The sequence below is a fragment of the Dryobates pubescens genome, chromosome 8 (assembly GCF_014839835.1).
Source record: "Dryobates pubescens isolate bDryPub1 chromosome 8, bDryPub1.pri, whole genome shotgun sequence".
Classification (NCBI taxonomy): Eukaryota; Metazoa; Chordata; class Aves; order Piciformes; family Picidae; genus Dryobates; species Dryobates pubescens.
The window spans coordinates 26,731,944-26,749,160 of NC_071619.1; the positions used below are offsets into that span (position 1 = coordinate 26,731,944).

General features: G+C 42.1%; 1 protein-coding gene across 3 annotated transcripts in view; it reads right to left on the reverse strand.

Moving 5' to 3' along the window:
- The window catches only part of LDB3 (LIM domain binding 3), a 126,749-nt gene extending 116,965 nt beyond the window's left edge, over window positions 1–9,784 (reverse strand). For 2 of the 3 annotated variants that reach the window (XM_054163885.1, XM_054163887.1), the window contains exons 1-2: window positions 9,626–9,784; window positions 3,461–3,586 (exon numbers count right to left, since the gene is read on the reverse strand). In XM_054163885.1, the coding sequence (XP_054019860.1) occupies window positions 3,461–3,553 (93 nt within the window). In that variant the 5' untranslated portion in view covers window positions 3,554–3,586; window positions 9,626–9,784. Of the gene's footprint in view, window positions 1–3,460; window positions 3,587–3,687; window positions 3,730–9,625 lie in introns of those variants that run through there. The other variant, XM_054163886.1, reaches the window with a different exon arrangement.
- Window positions 9,785–17,217: the final 7,433 nt, after the last annotated feature.

Genomic DNA, 17,217 nt, shown 5'->3' on the forward strand with positions numbered 1-17,217 from the left:
TCCTACCTCTGCTACCTACCTATGACACCTCATGACAGAATTTATTTTAGAGGGTATAATGGTCAGCAGGGCGGTGACTTATTTTTAGATAAAGAACAGATAAAGAGAAGAATTCATTTCAGGGTAACACATATTCACCTGTTACCCAGCTGACTGTGACTCCTGTCTCTTGTGTTACTGACTATTCAGCAGCAAGCTATCACCTGGACCTACCTGAAGGGAAAAAAATACAGCGTCTCAGACAGTATTGTAGAGCCCTTTAAATCTGAACAGTTGTGCCAAACATCTCTAAGTAATTCCTTTTCTTGCCCACAGTTTTTAGAGCATTTTCCTGAATAGAAGCAATAGCAATGCCACAATTTTGTATTGTGTTTTGTCAGTAGACTTCAAAGACCTTCAGATTTCACCTGCTTTGCGGGTGAAGTGCAAGCTGAGTAGAAATTGTATGGAGCTGGTTGACAGAATGCAGGTCAACAGACAACTAAGCCACAGCTCCAGTTCCGAAGTCCAGGGTGCCCATTTTATGTCTAAGTGTGGGCTAGCTTTGTACTGGCACAATACTATCTTCCCCTTTCAGGAAGGTCCTTGGAAACATGCAGCCATAAGCCTAGAGATGGGGTGGACAATCCCAGTGTGGTAGACTGTTGCCATTATCTTTCTCAGAAGCTCAGAGGCAACTCTATCACAGCATGATGTGCAGCATGACAGAAGAGCACAGTGTCTTGAAGAAAAAAGATGAATCCTTTTGTTCTCTGTGGCCCACCCACAGACAGCCTTATTGCTTAGGGGCAGTTAGACGTATAATGAGCATGTCTGCATGTAAACCCTATCTGCTCACACAGAGGGGTATTATGCACATCTAGGCAAAAGGGCCTACCTATCTAGTTTTAAATGCAAGGCCACTTAAATTTAAGTGTTTGGAGTGCACATGGAAAGTCTAATCCCATCTCAGGGCAGCTGGGGATCAAACCCAGCCAATTAGTAAGGATATGGCACCCACTGGCAACATTTTAGAGTCATACACCCTTCCCGAGAAGAGGAATTTCTTCACAGTTGTCTTCTCTCCCCCAGTGACTCCCCCAAGAATATCTTGAGAATGTAAGTACGGCTTTCCTCTTCCCATTTTCCCTCATGGTAAGACTGCAATTAGGGCTAAATTTACAGCTCAACTCAATTATGACTAAATTGCTGATTAAGGGGAGTATCTGATCTGTTTGGAGATACATTTATGTGAAAGATGTTAAAATAAAAACAAACTTTAAGAATACTACCAGCAAAAGCTGTGTATTATGCTGTGTTCCAAATAAGAAACATCACAACTAGTAGGCATTCTTCCTCCAGTTTCCCCTGAAAGGGGCTACATTCATTTCTGCATGCTTGCTTTTCCCCTCTAAGGGCAGGCTACAAAATCCAATCCCATCTCAAAGCACTGCTCCTAACTGAAAGCTAAGCCTCACTGGGAAGTTCAAAACATCAACAGTGCATTGTGACACTTATGCTGCTGGAAATGCAGCCAGCTGTGTAAAGGGGTAATTCCTCCACACTTCTGGGAATTCAGCCATTTCAATTTCACTCTTGCTCATCACATGCTCTCAAAAGCCCCATGAGAATCATACAGCCTTTGGGCACAGCAATCCTACTTTCAGAGATTAGAATCTGAGACAATGAGTGCTTTGGGAAACAACTGGTTTTTAATTTCTGATTGTGTCATATATGGTGCAGGTGCCCCAGCCATAACCCTTGACTGACAGCCCCTAGGTATGACTGAATTACTTATAAAGTAATAGTCAACACCATACAGTGCATGCTACAAAGTGACATAAAATTGTCTACAGAAATATGTTGACACCTCTCTGTACTTACCTTGGGTGAGACAAGAAAAGAAATACCACACCTATTTACCATAGTGAAATCAGTATTTAAATGAGTGAATTTTTGTGGGCAGGGTTTTCCTGTTTGTCTTTTGTTTGTTTGTTTTCAACAACACTGACAGAACAGCCTTCTTTGCAATTACTATGCCACTTCTGCAAAGAGGTTATGAAAGGTTCCTCTCATCATCACAGGACTTAGCACTAAGGTAAATGCAGCTTGTCTTCAGAGGGAGGAATATTATGCATAAGAGTAAGGGAGATCAAATAACACAGAGCTTTACAGTATGAATAAGAAATAGCATAGTTAAAATTTCAGACACTCACTGATGACTTTGAAATGTGATTGAAACAGGGATATCAGTTTGGTACCCAAAACTTAGCAGACTGTTTTTTCACCATAAAAAACCTGTACAGTTTTAAAAGTAGTGTAGGTGGCTTTTTGGTTTGTTGTTGTTGGCTATTGGTGTTTGTTTTTTTCTTTTTGGTTGGTTTGTGGGGTTTTTTTTGCTGGTTGGTTGGGGGTTCTGTTTGTTTGTTTTGTTGTTTTCAGTGGTGTAAACTGTTTGCATCCTATTTGTCTGATTATATAATTCTGGTATTTCTTTTAAACATGGGTTATATAAAGCACTTCTCTTGCCATTAATGCTGCAAAATAAGCATTCTGCAGGTGATTTGTGGAGGCAAAATGTCTCTAGAAAGATCTGAACATTCTGGAGCAGATTGAGATTTCAGAAAGAAAACAGGGGGGAAAAAAAAAGGGAGCTGTAAGAGGTAGTAGAAAGTAGTGTTCCTAAACCAGAAGTTACAAAGAATTACCTAGTTTGAGAAGAGAAGGGTTAAGTTAGGCAAATTCTTACAAATTTCCTGAAACCAATCTGTGTTAAAAACTTCTAAGAAACTGAGCTAATTCAGGTAATAAGGGCACTCCATTGCAACACCTTAAAAAATTGCTCTTAGAGAAAAAAACAGCTAGGAAACAGATAGACTAATCTGTAATTGACAGATACACCAGGCAATTAATTATTGAATCAGATGCTGTTTGCTAGCTGCAAATGGAAGGCTTCTGCATAATTTAAGACCGCATTTTAAGCACTATTGAGTCTTCTGCTTGACATGTCTAATTTTCACCCAATTATTACTTTCCCCAAAAGAGGAGACATGTATCCCTATCTTTGTCTAGTTTTAACATGTAGAGTTAACATATTTACAAGCAGTTACATGTTTATTTTCTAGAAATAAAACTTTATAGTCACATTTGTAGTTGTTCTACTACTTGCTTCCCCCCACATAGCACCACTCAGGCCCTTATCAGTAGAAAAAGAGATCACACTGTGCAAAATAGAACTGGGAGCTTATTTAAAAGAGATGGTATTGTCATTCTTTAAAATATACTAACCAGAACTGTCTTCCTGAGGCATCACCAATGCCACGTTGTACCTTGAACTTATATATTTAAAGTCCACATTATATTTCCTTTATTCAGACCTAGTTGCAAAGGTCCTCTATTTTGTTAGAGGGTACACGAGTAGTTAGCTCATTGCTATTTACCAACCTAAACACGCTCAACAAGGCTTTTTTTGCTCACTTACTCTGGAGATGGTCAAGGGCATGTTGAAGTCCTTGCCTCCTTGCAGTCGGAAACCCCATGGTCCTGGTCCATTCAGAGTCACGCTGTAAGCCATTTTGTACCTCTATCACAAGGCAACAACAGGGCACTGTGAAACACAAGGATGGGGTAGACAGAGAAAGCGTGAAAAACCAGAATGAGAGAAGGGAAAAAATTTATATAACAAAAGCAAGTATCTTCCTGCCTTGCCTGTTCAGCTGTGCTCTGGTATCACCTAAGAATAGATGGTAGCTATAACGCAGATGCTGATATCCCAGCTGAAGAGGGCCCATAAAAGGTTTGTAACCAGACACCTACTATGCAAAGACTCCATGACTCAGAGGTCTAATATAGCCCCCAGGGAAGGGGCCAGATCTTTCTAGGCTTCTCAAGCCCCTCTTCATGCTCAGTTACTTAATGGGCAAAATACATTTTATAATAAAACAAGTAAACAATCCCATGCTAAAACCCAAACACTGAAATCTATTTATTAAACTAATTAACAACTACACAGCCATTTGTAACTTCTGCTTCAGAACACGTTTATTGCACTTGTGATACATAATGTACTACAAACAAGTTCTTTTTACATAGATCTTTCCATATGTAGCAGGAAAAGCACCAAACCAGTGTTTACTAAACTAGGGGGGAAAAAGGATATACTACATACACTGAGTTTCACAAAAAAATCCCCACAACTCTATGTTGGGCTCTTTGTTCCACAGCCTTGCTTTCTTAAGGGAAAATGAAAACTTTCTTTGAATGCAGAATGAGGTTCATCTAATTTCTGATAAGCATTTAATTTCTGTGGCAAAAGCAGAGTTTCACTACATATCTGTCTTATTATTTCAATACAAGTCTTCTTGCATGACACTTAAGTTGAAGGCTAAGAACACAAGGACCTACCTAACAGCTTCCTTAATTCAGTCCTTGATTTTTCATAGTTTATATTCCTGTTAGATATTCCATAAAAATGTATAAACCTTATTCAGGAATACTAGATAGCATTTTTGCTTTAGACTGGGAATAACTAAAATACAGAGAACAAGAGAGAAGGGCACAAGCTGTTGTCAGAACTACAGACAAACACAAGAAAGCTTCTGCTCTCAGGGCAAAGCTGTAAACATTCAATAACACTCAACCCTTTCAAGACATTAATATGTGCACAACCTCCAGAACCACTCTCCTGTATGTCCACAGCATCCTCGCCTTTACCCTCCAGCTAGAAATTCCTATTGCATTAAAGTTAAAAAAAAAAAACAACAAAAAAACCAAACATCCAACCTGTAGCTTCTACAGTGATAATCAAAGAGATAACTAAAACCACTTAATATGCTAGAGTGAGGTTGCTCAGTTTGAATGTTGATAATAAGTCACTCTGCCCACGCATCTGCCTTAAAACATGACAGAAAAACTAATGTTGAAATGGCAGAGAGCAATCACTACTGGGGCCTCAGTCTTTATCTGATGACATGGTCAATAATTTTTCAAAACTGTGAGGCAATATCTTTGTTAGCATTCATGGTGTCAGGAAAGCCATCTGTACAAGGGAATCATTAAGCTCCACATAAACACTGGACTAAACCACACAACCATATTTTTTAGTCAGAGATTCAAATCAAGCCACAGCAATTCACATGGATTTAAGTGCAAGTTACACTAAGCCAGTAGAACCGGCCCAAACAAAACCCGAAGTAAATCAGCAAGACACAGCTTGGAAAAAAAAAGGGGGTTTCTGATGTCTTACAAATACCTCTAGGGCACATTTACATTAACAGCATTTCTAACCTAAGGAGACCAGAACCAGTGACTTTTGATGGGAGACAAAACTGCCTTCTTGCACTCCTAATGTCAGATTATTCAGGCCTGAGGAGAAGCAAAACCCATAACAGAATAAACTGCACAGCAAGCTGAACTCAGCTCACCATTGAGAAACAGTGATGATGCTTAACCAAACATTATGTGTTTCTATCTTACTTTCACATGTGTAACATGCCATTTGCTTATCGGTTTAGGACATGTGAAAGGAGCTGTGAGATCCTTCAGGCTATGTGGTGTGCTAGGAAACCAGGGTGGTAATCTCATTAGGGGCACAGTCATTTGAATGAAACATTAAACTGAGGTCACTTCTTCCTACTCCTTTGGTTTCTGTCTGTGTCTGCATGAACAATCAGTGTCCTGGCCAACATTCCTCTTCAACGTAACAAGATCACAACTCTTTCATGTGCCTGCATTATCAACACCAGATGCATTTTGGAGCAAAAATATTCCAAGTTTTAATTTCTCCAGGCCTTTTAAAATCCATTCCCTTCTCTGTTTGTTTCCCCACTGCCTGCCTTGAGAAAGCTCTGTGCCAAATAATGAAGTGCAAACAGTAAAGAAGCTCATGCTGTAGTCACAGCTTCATTTGCTGGGGACACTCTTAGCATAGGTCTCACTTGTCTTCTACAGATTTCAATATAATTATTCTCTGGAAAAGAAAGCTGGTTATCCAACCAGATGGCAATTTCAACCCTGCCCTCTTTTCAAGGGTGAGAGACATAGGTGTGCTCACTGTTGTCAAACATGCATAGCAAACTCAGGAACTGGACTGGTGCAGCAGGTACAGTGCCACCACAGCTACCAGCAATAATCTCAGCAAAACCTTCTGGGAAATGTGAGAATGAAATAAACTGTGTATGTGTAACACACAATTCCCCTGCTTTGAGAAGCTTGTGATGCTTGGATTAGGTTTTAGTTGCTTTACATAACTGCCTCTTAGATTGTTAAAAAAATCAGGTTTTGTTTGTTCAAATAACAGTATTTTGTTTCTCTTTGGTGTGCCTCCTTCTCTGCATTCTCCAGCTATGTCAAAATCTATGACTTGTTTACAGTTCCTTCCCTTCAGATAGAAGGTATGCTAAATCAGATGAGGTCACTGGTGTAAGGAGTGACCTTAAAAAACATATTTCAGAAGCAGTGTGACATTTTCTCTACAGATATAGGAGAATTGTCCAGAGCTCACCAGGTCCCCCTAGAGCTGTCTCCAGAGGACTGACGGGAACAGTTGTGAGAGAGCTGGATGGGTACCAGACTATGCAGGCTCCACAGTAGAGGAGAATGCTGCCATCTCCAGCAAATGTCTTAGAGCCTGAGCAGAGCAATCCTTCCACAACTACGTCAGTGACGTTACACTAGTGGAAAAAATTTCCATATGCTAGAAGACCATGTTGTATTATAGTGAACTGACTCAGGAAAGCTACAACTGCATGCTTGGGAGCGCATAGCCATGAAGTGAATGAAATAAAAAAACACTAGTGCCAAGGCTAAATTAAGGTGGAAGGAAACAAGTAATGGAAACTCCAATTGTTCAAGTTGCTACTACTTCATTAAGTTGGCCACATTACTCATTGATCTTGTTTTAGCTGCAGTGCTAGATGTGCTCACAGAAGCGCCTTGAATTACTGTAATTGCAGAAACAATGTGGTATCATTTATATCACTAAGCATTTCAGACGTAGATTGCTTGAGAATTGGACTTCTGATCTGCAACAGACTACATCTTTGACCTATACAAAGATGCATGCAATGATGTGGTTTCAACAACCTTACTTTTTTTTTTTAGGCAAGTGAAAGAAAGACTTCCTCTGACAAAGAATAAACTATAACTTCTTCTTCAATAAAAAAGGCTTCAAATAGGCAGACAGGCATTCCTTTAAAAAACACCCAAACAAACAAAAAAACTCAAGGAAACAAAAAAAAATCAGAAAAAATATTGGCTGCCTTTGCTTCAGTTTCCCTCATCTGAGGCAGTGGCAGTACAAGAAAGCAGCATTCAGATTTATGACAAACACATCCTTTTTGTCCCATGGACTCCTGCACCATCCCCAGTAAGATTATCTACACTGTTTTACAAGAGTGGAAGTGCAAAGTGGATGGATCAGGAGTGTGTGAAAGACCTACTCACATAGATGCATGCATGAAGAAAACCTACATTTAGAAACAGATGTCTGGTCTATGCAGTCCCAGAGTGAAAAAAAAAATAAAAATAAAATTAATCCAGTGTTAATTATACTGCATGCAGAGTAACAAGAAAACAACAGCTGTGTTTGTAGGCTGATCATTGCAATCCACAAGACAAAATATCATGTATTTACTATATATTGGCTAATCAGTACTAAAATTTGAATTTGAAACTGATGTATTGAAGATGCAAAAGCTTTTTACCTCTGAATTCTTACTTTGCTGATGTCAAATTGAATATATAATTACCAACAGCAAAGATTTTTCCCACAAGTTCAATATTCCTTCCAAAGCAAGACTATTCTACAACGCAAAAGAGCTCACTGCCATCTCCTTTCTTTCACTGGTGAGCTCTGAACAAAGCTGAACTAATCCTGCTTGTACTTCCATACACAGCTTTGTTTCACCTATTTAATCAAAGTCCTTACATTCTCACTGTACTTCTGAGTTCCTCTTAGTCCTTTTACCAAGATCTCCTAAATCCTGTATTGTGATTTTTCTTAAGCTAAATTTTCTGTCACATGTGGCTTGACTAAATTCCGCTTTTGTCAATACCGTTCTGGTCACGTGGTTTGTGGATCCCAACAGAATATAGCATAGCCAGAGAGATATGCTAGAGCAATATAATGATGGAATACTATCTCCCTTCTTGGTAACACAACGCCTTCACAAATGCAGCTCAAACTGTTTTCCATTTGGCTGTTTGCTGCTGACAGTGTCACCTTACTGAATCATCAAATTTGCTCTTAATTCTCACATCCTGAGCCTCCACTATGACTACTTTCACCATTACAGAAAAATGACATTTCATACTTTTTTCCCTGCTAGGTGATCTTCTTTCCCTCCCTCCATCTCCCCCCCTACCCCATCATGGCCTCTTGTTGCCACAAGACTGGGTATACACAATAACATAGTTAGACTTGACCTTCAGAAGTTTTGAGTATTTCTGGTAATGGTTTTAAAGCGGAGACCACACCTGTGGAGAGACAGCCTACCAACAGAAAAGAAACCTGTGCAGACTCTTTACAAAGGTGGGTTTTTGTTTGTTTGTTTTTCCCCTGTACTACAGAAGGCTTAAGGACATGTTACTAAGCTCTCACTTTACCAGCATTTCAGTCATTGTTTTTAAAGGCAACCACTGCAGCACATAGTATTTAACACTTCTGTGGCACTTAATTTGCCAAAATTTCAAATTTTTTTAAGGTAAAGAACACATAAAAACCTGTTGTTACCATGTCTGTTTTACATACGTAGCCACAGCACTTAGGTTACCCAGATTTAGGTGACCAGTAAGTCAACAGCAGCCAACTGGATTAAAACTCAGGGCTCAGCTTCTAGTATGGGTACTTGAACCAGAAGGAGAAGGTTGCAAAACATGTTGCTATTGTGGTTTTTATTCCTCAACGCTGGGTTAAAATCAGGAAAATTTATAGCAGCACTGTGACTACTGTGATTTGTGCCTTGCCGTAGGGGATCCTAATTGACTGTTTGTGCTTACAGGAGAAAACAGCAGAAAAACTATGACATCAGTGTCACCGGGCCACTACGGTATTGGCTTGCCTCCAGAGAGCCTGAGGTTTGGCACAGTGCAATGAATGTACAAGGATTAGGAGAGGGATCCTGTGCTCTCAGTGCAATTTGTCCATTGTACATTCCTCCAGGCCCACTACACCATGCTGATATAGCAGTGTACCCCTGTGCATACGCCCACAGGTGCAAAGGTGCAAAATTCAACCTCAAATTGGGCAAACTCCCCACGTCAAGATTTCAGCGAAACGACTCACCTACTCGTTTCTGCCTTACCAGTAACGGCTTTACTGAGTAACATTTCCCACTAGAAACACTCTCTAAACCTTCAGGGAGAGTTGTAAGGGCAGCGAGCGGCTCCTACTCCATAGCGGTCGCTTGCAAGCCGCTTTAGCAAGCGCAGCGCTTGCGTTTTCCTGCCCGGGAGGCGCTCTGCTGACCTCGGCACGACACAGCGCTGACAGCCTGCCCTCCCTCCGCAGACGAACTGCTGGGGACGGCGAATGGGGGAAGCGAACGGGTGGCTCCCGCCGCCCCCGGTCCCATTCTGCGTGGCATTGCTGTTCCCCTCGCTCTGACACCACTGAGGCTCTTTCCCTCGGCGCCACAGCACGACCCACCTTGCCTACTTGCGCCAGCAGCACAGCCGGTAACTCTAGGCCGACCGGGAGCGCAGCTCTACCTCCGGCCACGCACCGCTTTACCGTGTCCCGCCGCAGCCGCGGCGAGCGGGCAGGCGGGCGACTGTCAGCAGGCGTGTGACGGCCGCTCCACCGCGGCCGAACTCCCGATCGGAACGGCGGGGGGAGGTCCTCGCCCCGGCAGGAGCCGCAGCTACTGCCCTCAGCGGGCGGCGCCTGCGGTCACACGTGCCCATGGACATGCCCCCCACCCCTCGCCGGGCCACCGCCTCCCCCGCAGCCAGAGGGCGGCCCTTGGGACGAGGCTGAGAGGAGGGAACGAGTCTGCAGTGGCCCTGACACCACCGGCTCCGGAAGCGAGGCAAGCGCCGCCGTCGAGCTGGAGATTTCCCACCCACCGCGGCCCTGCCGGGCACCGCCGCCGGGCGTGGCCATGGCGTGCCCAGACCACAGGTGCCCACCGGCCCCCGCCGGTGGCTGAGCTGTGCAGAGGCCGCCCGCCAGGGAGGCGGTGGCTCCCCCGGGGCCGCCGCGAGGGGGCGCTGGGTGGACGACAAGGAGCGTGAGGGGATTTGGCGCCACGGGCAGTGGTGCAGTGACCGTTAACGGGAAAACCGTGGTCTGCCGCGCCCGAGTGCTGGTAACAAATCCGTCTGTGAACGGAGACTACCTGTTGGCCCAGGTGGTAGAGCAGGGCAGTGATACAAAGCTGTGGGCATCGGCTCTGCTGAACGCAGGTATCCAGGGGGCGCCGGGAGTCTTAAGTCCCCTCGGGGTCGCAGCAAGGGAAGAAATGGGGTGGGGCTGTGCCTGCTGGAGGGAGTCGGAAAGTTCTGGAAGGCGGCGTGGTAGACAGGTGCTTCCGCGGCTTCCCAGCACTCATCGCAAGGGGCACTGGGCTCCTGGTCTGCCAGCGGTGCGGCAGGCGCAGGCGGGAAGCAGCGAAAGCGCTGAAGCACGTGTGAGAGCTTGGAGCCCGCAGCCTTCACCTCCCATTGGCTCACCTCCAGAATACACATGAAATTTGTGATTTTTCTTTACAAAAAGTGGAAGTTTTTGTGCGTGTGTGTGTTTTTTTGTTTGGTTTTTTTTCCCTCGGTGGTTCAGTGGTGTTGATAGGTAATGGTCGTTTCGCTTGAGTGCGAAAGTCTGGTGGAAGAAGAGGATTTGGGAGACATTTTAAAAAATAACGCCATTATGCACCTGAATCTTGGATGCTTTGCCTCGTGGTGACTTCATATGACTGCTGAGTTTGTCAAGAGCCAAGCTACCCACTACCCTTACCTTTTTATGCTCCCAAGAGTATCTCCCAGCAAGACAGCTGTCTTCTCAGTGCAGTGACAGAGCCGCCGCTTTGTGAGTGTGTTAAGAAAAAAGCCCATTCCCAAGCGCTGAAGCCCTCGAGCCCTGCCCCAGCAGAGTCGCCTGGGATTTGCACAGCAATGAAGACGCCCTGCGCTGGTGAAGCCCTGACGGAGCTCAGCCCCTCCAGAAGTGCCATCTGGCATCACGGGGCGCGAGAAGGCTGTGGGCTGTCAGGGTGGGCGGTGCCCGGCGGGGGCTGCCGTCAGCACCAGGGACAGGAGCCTGGTGCGGGCCGCGCCGCGGCGGGTGGTTGCTGCAGAGGCCGTAGCTGGCGGCGCCTCGGGACCTGCACGGAGTACGAAGGCGGCAGCGTTTGCCTTGCGCGACGCCGTGAGCAGCAGCGGCTAGCGAAACCTTTAGTGCGAAAGAGTCTGAAAGGGCCTGACAGACCGCGTGTGGGAATGCTTTCAGCAATGGCATCGCCGAGGTACACAACCATTTTAATACTTTCTCAACACAGCTCTAGCCTACTTAAGAGAGTTGCAGTTGTCTTATGGAACCTCAAGTCTCTGCCAGCACTACAGAAGTGACTGTGCCCCTGTACTTGGCACTGGTGAGGCTGCATCTCAACTACTGTGTTCAGTTTTGGGCCCTTCACTGCAAGACATTGAGGACATCCAGGTGCTGGAGCATGCCCAGAGAAAGGCCACAAAGCTGGTGAAGAGCCTTTTTCTAGGGAAAAAGTCTTATGAGGAACACCTGAGGGACCTGGGCTTGTTTAGCCTGGAGAGGAGGAGAGTGAGATGACACCTCATTGCTGACTATAACTACCTGAAAGAAGGTTGTAGTGAGCTTGGGGTCAGTCAAATATCCCTAGTATCAAGTGATATAACATGAGGAAATGGCCTGAAATCGCACCAGGGGAGGTTTAGGTTGGATAGTAGGAAAAACTTATGTACTCATAGGGTGGTCAGGCATTGGAAGAGGCTGGAGTCACCATCCCTGGACGTGTTCAAAAACCATGTGGAAGTGGCACTTCAGGACACAGTGGTGGTAGGTCAGTGGTTGAACTCAATGTTCATAGAAATCTTTTGCATCCAAACCAATTCTATGATTCTGTGATATATTCCACATGTACACCATGCCGAAGTACTGATTGTGATGCACATTAAGTAGGCTCTTTTGGTCCAATACAGGGGTTGCATAGTCCTGGACGGGAAATTAAGATCTAAATGATATTTTTATTTATAGTTGGCTAAAGTTCATGTTCATATGAATTGTAAGTTAATGGTAGATGCAAAAGTATTCTTCTAACAAGTCTGTTTACACCCCCAAAGGAAACATTTGGTGTCTTGTCAAGTACCTGAATACACTGCTTTTCACAGACCATAAATGTTACCAATAATTACCACAAGAGAATGCAGTTTATATGAAAAGTTTGTCAGATGTGGGGCAATGTGTAGATACAACAGATCAGTTTTACCAAGTAGTGTGAAAAAAAAATCCCAGCAAGCCAAAATCATGGCATGGTTGCTGTGGGAGGAAGAAAAGCATACTGTGGACTTGTACAGTCACATGTATAGATCACTTATTTTTCAACAGCAGATTGAATATCACTTTTTCCAAGATTCATTCATAGCTAAAATGATGCATCTCATTTGGGGAAAAAGTGATTATGCTCACAGCAGTATTTTCAAATTGTTTTTTAATAAAGAAAGCAATTAGAAAATTTACTTTTAAATGGCTGTTTGTGGCTACTGATGCTGTAATCCATGGAAATACCACAGTATTTTTTTTAGAATAGCTTTTTGTTACACAGCTATCAGAACTGTGAACCTATTAGATTAATCTTGAGGAAGCAGTGAAATTGCATGGTGAAGTGTAAGACATTTATACAATTTGTTTAAACTTTGTGAATCTTTAGTTGCAAATGGTGATACTGGATACTTCTATAACTTCCAATTAATGAAAAGAATGGGTATTTACAGGGTGTAAATGTGCAAGCAGGTGTTTTTCAAATAAGTGGCTATTTAATCCTGAAGAACTTCCAGAAATAGTAATTTTTCAGCTTTGAATAATGCTTTTACCAAGCTGAAAGCCTCCCTTTCATGCAAATTCATACCCTCTTTGATTCTCTTTAGGTAGGTTAAATGGGAATAAATGAGGGCAGAATCCAATTTGACTTTCTCTGCACATGGCTGCAGGCACTTTTTCTGTGTGCTCTGCACTAATTTCATCAGATGCTGTGTGAGTGTGCCTTTCAAGCCCTCCTCAGACCTTCTGTAGTGTGTTGTAAGGGTAGGAATTTTGATTGTCAGATGCTTTTTGCAGGTGTATCTGTGTTAACAAATATCAGGATGAAAATGCCTTCTTTGTTATTGTTGGAGTTAGCTGTATGTAGCTCTTTGTCATCTTTTGAAGTCCTCATTGACTCTGCTGTCTCTCCAAATAACAAATGCTGCAAAATGACCACAAGTAGTTCTCCTGCAGATGAGCAAGTCTTGTAAAGCAGCATAATCAAGGACTTAGGCTGGAAAACATGATCCACATGAAGAGAAGTTATGTTTATTTTATTATTAATAGGGTGGTTTACCTTTGACTCATGAGTTTCATTCCAGCCTGGGCAGTTTCCTTTCCTGGTAAATTTGAATATTTCTGTCAATGCCTAATTCTGGGTTTTCCATAAGCCTTTCTCCAAGTCTAGTATCTTTTCTTCTAATCACAGTCTGATCTCCCCAGCTGTTGCATTAGCTGTTCAGCCTCTGATCAATTAAAATAGACTGTTTTTCTTGTAAATAAGCCCTTACTTTTTCATGAATTTCTGCAGCATGGTTACATTAGGGTTTTGAAGTTTTTAAACAAGCTATCTGTAGGGTTTAGTTGCAGTAACTGTAAACTGAAGGTACAGCCATCAGGGAAAGTAAAAGAATGATTGCCACCCAGCAAGGATGGCCTCTTTAGCTGCTGAGGGGTTCCTCACCAATGGAGATTAGCGTGTAAAGTAAATACACTGCAGCACAAAATATGGACATGCTTTTTCCCAGGATAATGCTTTTAATATCTGATGTCATTCCTTGCCAAGCTGAAGGGGTTACAGTCCTGAGTTCAGAAATAAACTAGTGAGGAGTGTGGCTTTCTGAGATCTTCTTGATTACAACTAATAACAAGGTATAATCTTTGGTTTTGATGGGCTGCATAGGTGTTATTTCTCTGTGGTGACTGATATAGCTGTTTCTGCAGAAGTGCTCACTTTTAGAGCAGTGCAGATCTGGGGTGCATTTGCACTGTCATTTACCTGAATTACAACAGCTCCAGTAAATGAGGCCTCTTCATTTGTGATGGCTTAGCAGTACCGAATATTCCTTACATGTGCTGTATAAGGGGGCAGGAGATTGAGTAGTCTCTTCCTTCAGACAGTAGTAAATGAATAAGCAATTTGCAAAACAATTCACAATTTTCACTTCTCTTCTGATAAAAGACTGGAAAACATTTCTTTAAAATTAGGATGCTATGTCCAGTGAACAGTGTAAATCACTGCTTTATTTTTGGCATTGGAGAAAAAAAAGACGCTAACACAGGAATCTAACATTTTGGATCTTCAGCATGCTTATTTTGCAGAAATTTTACAGTATAATCATAGGTAAATGTAGCAGGAACATCTCAGATGAGAAATTTCTAGAATAACTTTTACCCTTGTAAGACAGAGATTTGTCATTCCTGTTTGCAGTCCTGTCTTGCCATTCTAATGTTGCCCACATACAAGAGCAAACAAACAAGCAACCATCAAGCTATTACACAGAGTGAAATAAAACATTGTGAATTGCAACTTCAGAGTTTTGCTCAAATGTGAAAAAGGAGGCTTTCCATATGGTAACCTTCTTGAACTCTTCCTGTCATTTCCCTGAGCTCCATTATTAGCATAACCTTCCTAGTACAGGGTATAATCAGAGTTATGGTAGTAGGTAATTCAAGACGGACTGTCAGCAGGATAAACTCCAGCCACACAGCTTGATTCATAACCCAGGCTGCTTTCATACCTGGGGCTAATCCAGCCTCAAAATGTCAGTATTGACACACAATATCCAAAAGTCTTGTAGTCTATTTTTAGATAGAAGAAATGCTGGAATTTTCTTTCAGTTTAAACTTGTTCTGTTTTCAGTTAGTTTGTCTAATCAAATGTTGGCTTCTTAATTCTAGCTCACTCTTCAACTGTAGATATTCAGCTATAAATGCATGTTATTTGTACATAGGGAGAGGTGAATGTCTTCCCACCTGTTTCACCTGATATCTCTCTGCATCTCTCATTTGAAAGGTGATTAATCCATCATTGTGTCTTCCTTAAAAGAGGCATTGATAATCCTCTATTGAAAAGTAAGAGTTTACAGTTTGCAACTTTAATGTACAGCCTTCCTAATTTTGTCTTGCAGCATTCTAAGAGTAAACAATATTCCCATTTAGAGAAAGACATGTGCAGTGCTGTAAATTAAGTTGTCAAGGTCACAGAGGGATTTAGTGCCATACTCTGTCTCAGAACTGATTATCTCTGATACTTAAAGTAGTGTCAGCTGAGTATTGGTCTTGTTCAGTTTGATTACTTGATCTGGTGATTTGTTCAGTTGAGCCTATTGATTTATTGAAAAAATTTTAATTGTGACATCTGAAGACCAGGATAAATGGCTGAGAAAACAGTGAACTAGTTGGCTCTTCCACATAAGGGCTTACCTCATGCACTACTTTTCCTGGAGCGTGAAAAAATTGTGTGAGCATCAAAATATGCATTCCTAGAGCCTTTTAAGAAAGGTGCTTATAAAGGATACATGACCTCTAAATTATCCAATTAAAGAATGACTGACAGCTCACCTACTCTGATAAATGAGAATTAACAAATACTTTGCTCTGCTGCTCATAAGTTCACTGCATCAAAGAAATGGAGGAGCAAAAAGACCCAGAATATGTGAGCTGTCTCAGCAGTTTTTTTGTCACAGTGGCCTGCAAATAATGCTTTGGCCACTTGATATTTGCAGGGAAATGTAATGATTTTTAAATAAACTTGGTAGCCACTGGAGAATGACTGATAGTGTATTTTTTTTTCCCAAAGGGTAGCATCTCAGTGCCCCACCTCTTAACATCCCACAGAGCTTTTCCTGACCCTTCAGGCATAAAATAAATCTGTTTAATACCATCACCCAACAGATAACCTGCAGTAAGCTCTTACTTGTAGCAAAATGTCTGCTAAAAGGGAAATAGAACAAACTAGACTCAAACCTAGCACAACAGGTTTCTTTTAATACATTCATACTAGCAATCTGTCCTGCCAGTTACATAAATCTACACAAGAGAATATGTGCAAAAGCAAACATCTGCTACCTTAACATCATTTAGGAAATTATAGCCAAATGTTGCAACAAAATGCAGTGACAAAATTGCATCAAATGAGGACTTGGCTATTTAATAATGATTTAATCAAAGTCATCTTGATTTTCATTCACACATGTTTCCAAGGGCAGGGTGAGTGAGTGTGCTAGCTGACTTAACTTGATTCTCCTAAGTGGTAATTTTTTTGTGTTTGAAAGGTGTGTGGGAAGATTGTTTCTCAGTTGAGAGGAATAAAGATTAGTAATGTCTTGATAGTCAGATGCGAAATACACAACTCATGTAAGACAGAAACTAACAAATCAGCTATGTAATTTGCACTTGAACAATGTTTTTGTGCAGTAAGCAGAATGAAGGACCAGTAGAGAAAGGCACACTGTGTCAGAAAAATGTGCTTGAATCTGTTGAATCACAATATGTAAAATAAACAATTTAATATATAGCTTTATTGGCATTTTTCAATAGTAAAAGGTTTGTTTAGGGTCATCCAAGCTTTCTGACTAAATTTCAGGACCCTAGAGGATGACTAGTGGCATACAAATTTAGGGTCCTGTTACATGAGTAACTTGATTCAATTCCTCCGTGTTTAATGGAATGCATGATTTAACAAGAACAGACCTCCTAGGCAAGACAACAGAAATTTATTCCATTTATCTTTATTCCACATCCCTTTTCTTTACATGTTGGATGGAGATCAGTTGTAGAGGGGCTGAAATGAAGTTCCAGTAAATATGTGCTCTGTGATGAGCTTTTCCCTTCCAATAAGTTCTTTCAAATTGCAATAAAGTAAAACAATAACAGTCAAATTATAACTGAAATAAAATAATTCTGCTGGAATCAATGTTTCTTAAGTAGAACAAAGCTCTTGGAGAGAAGAGGCAGAGAAAAGACAA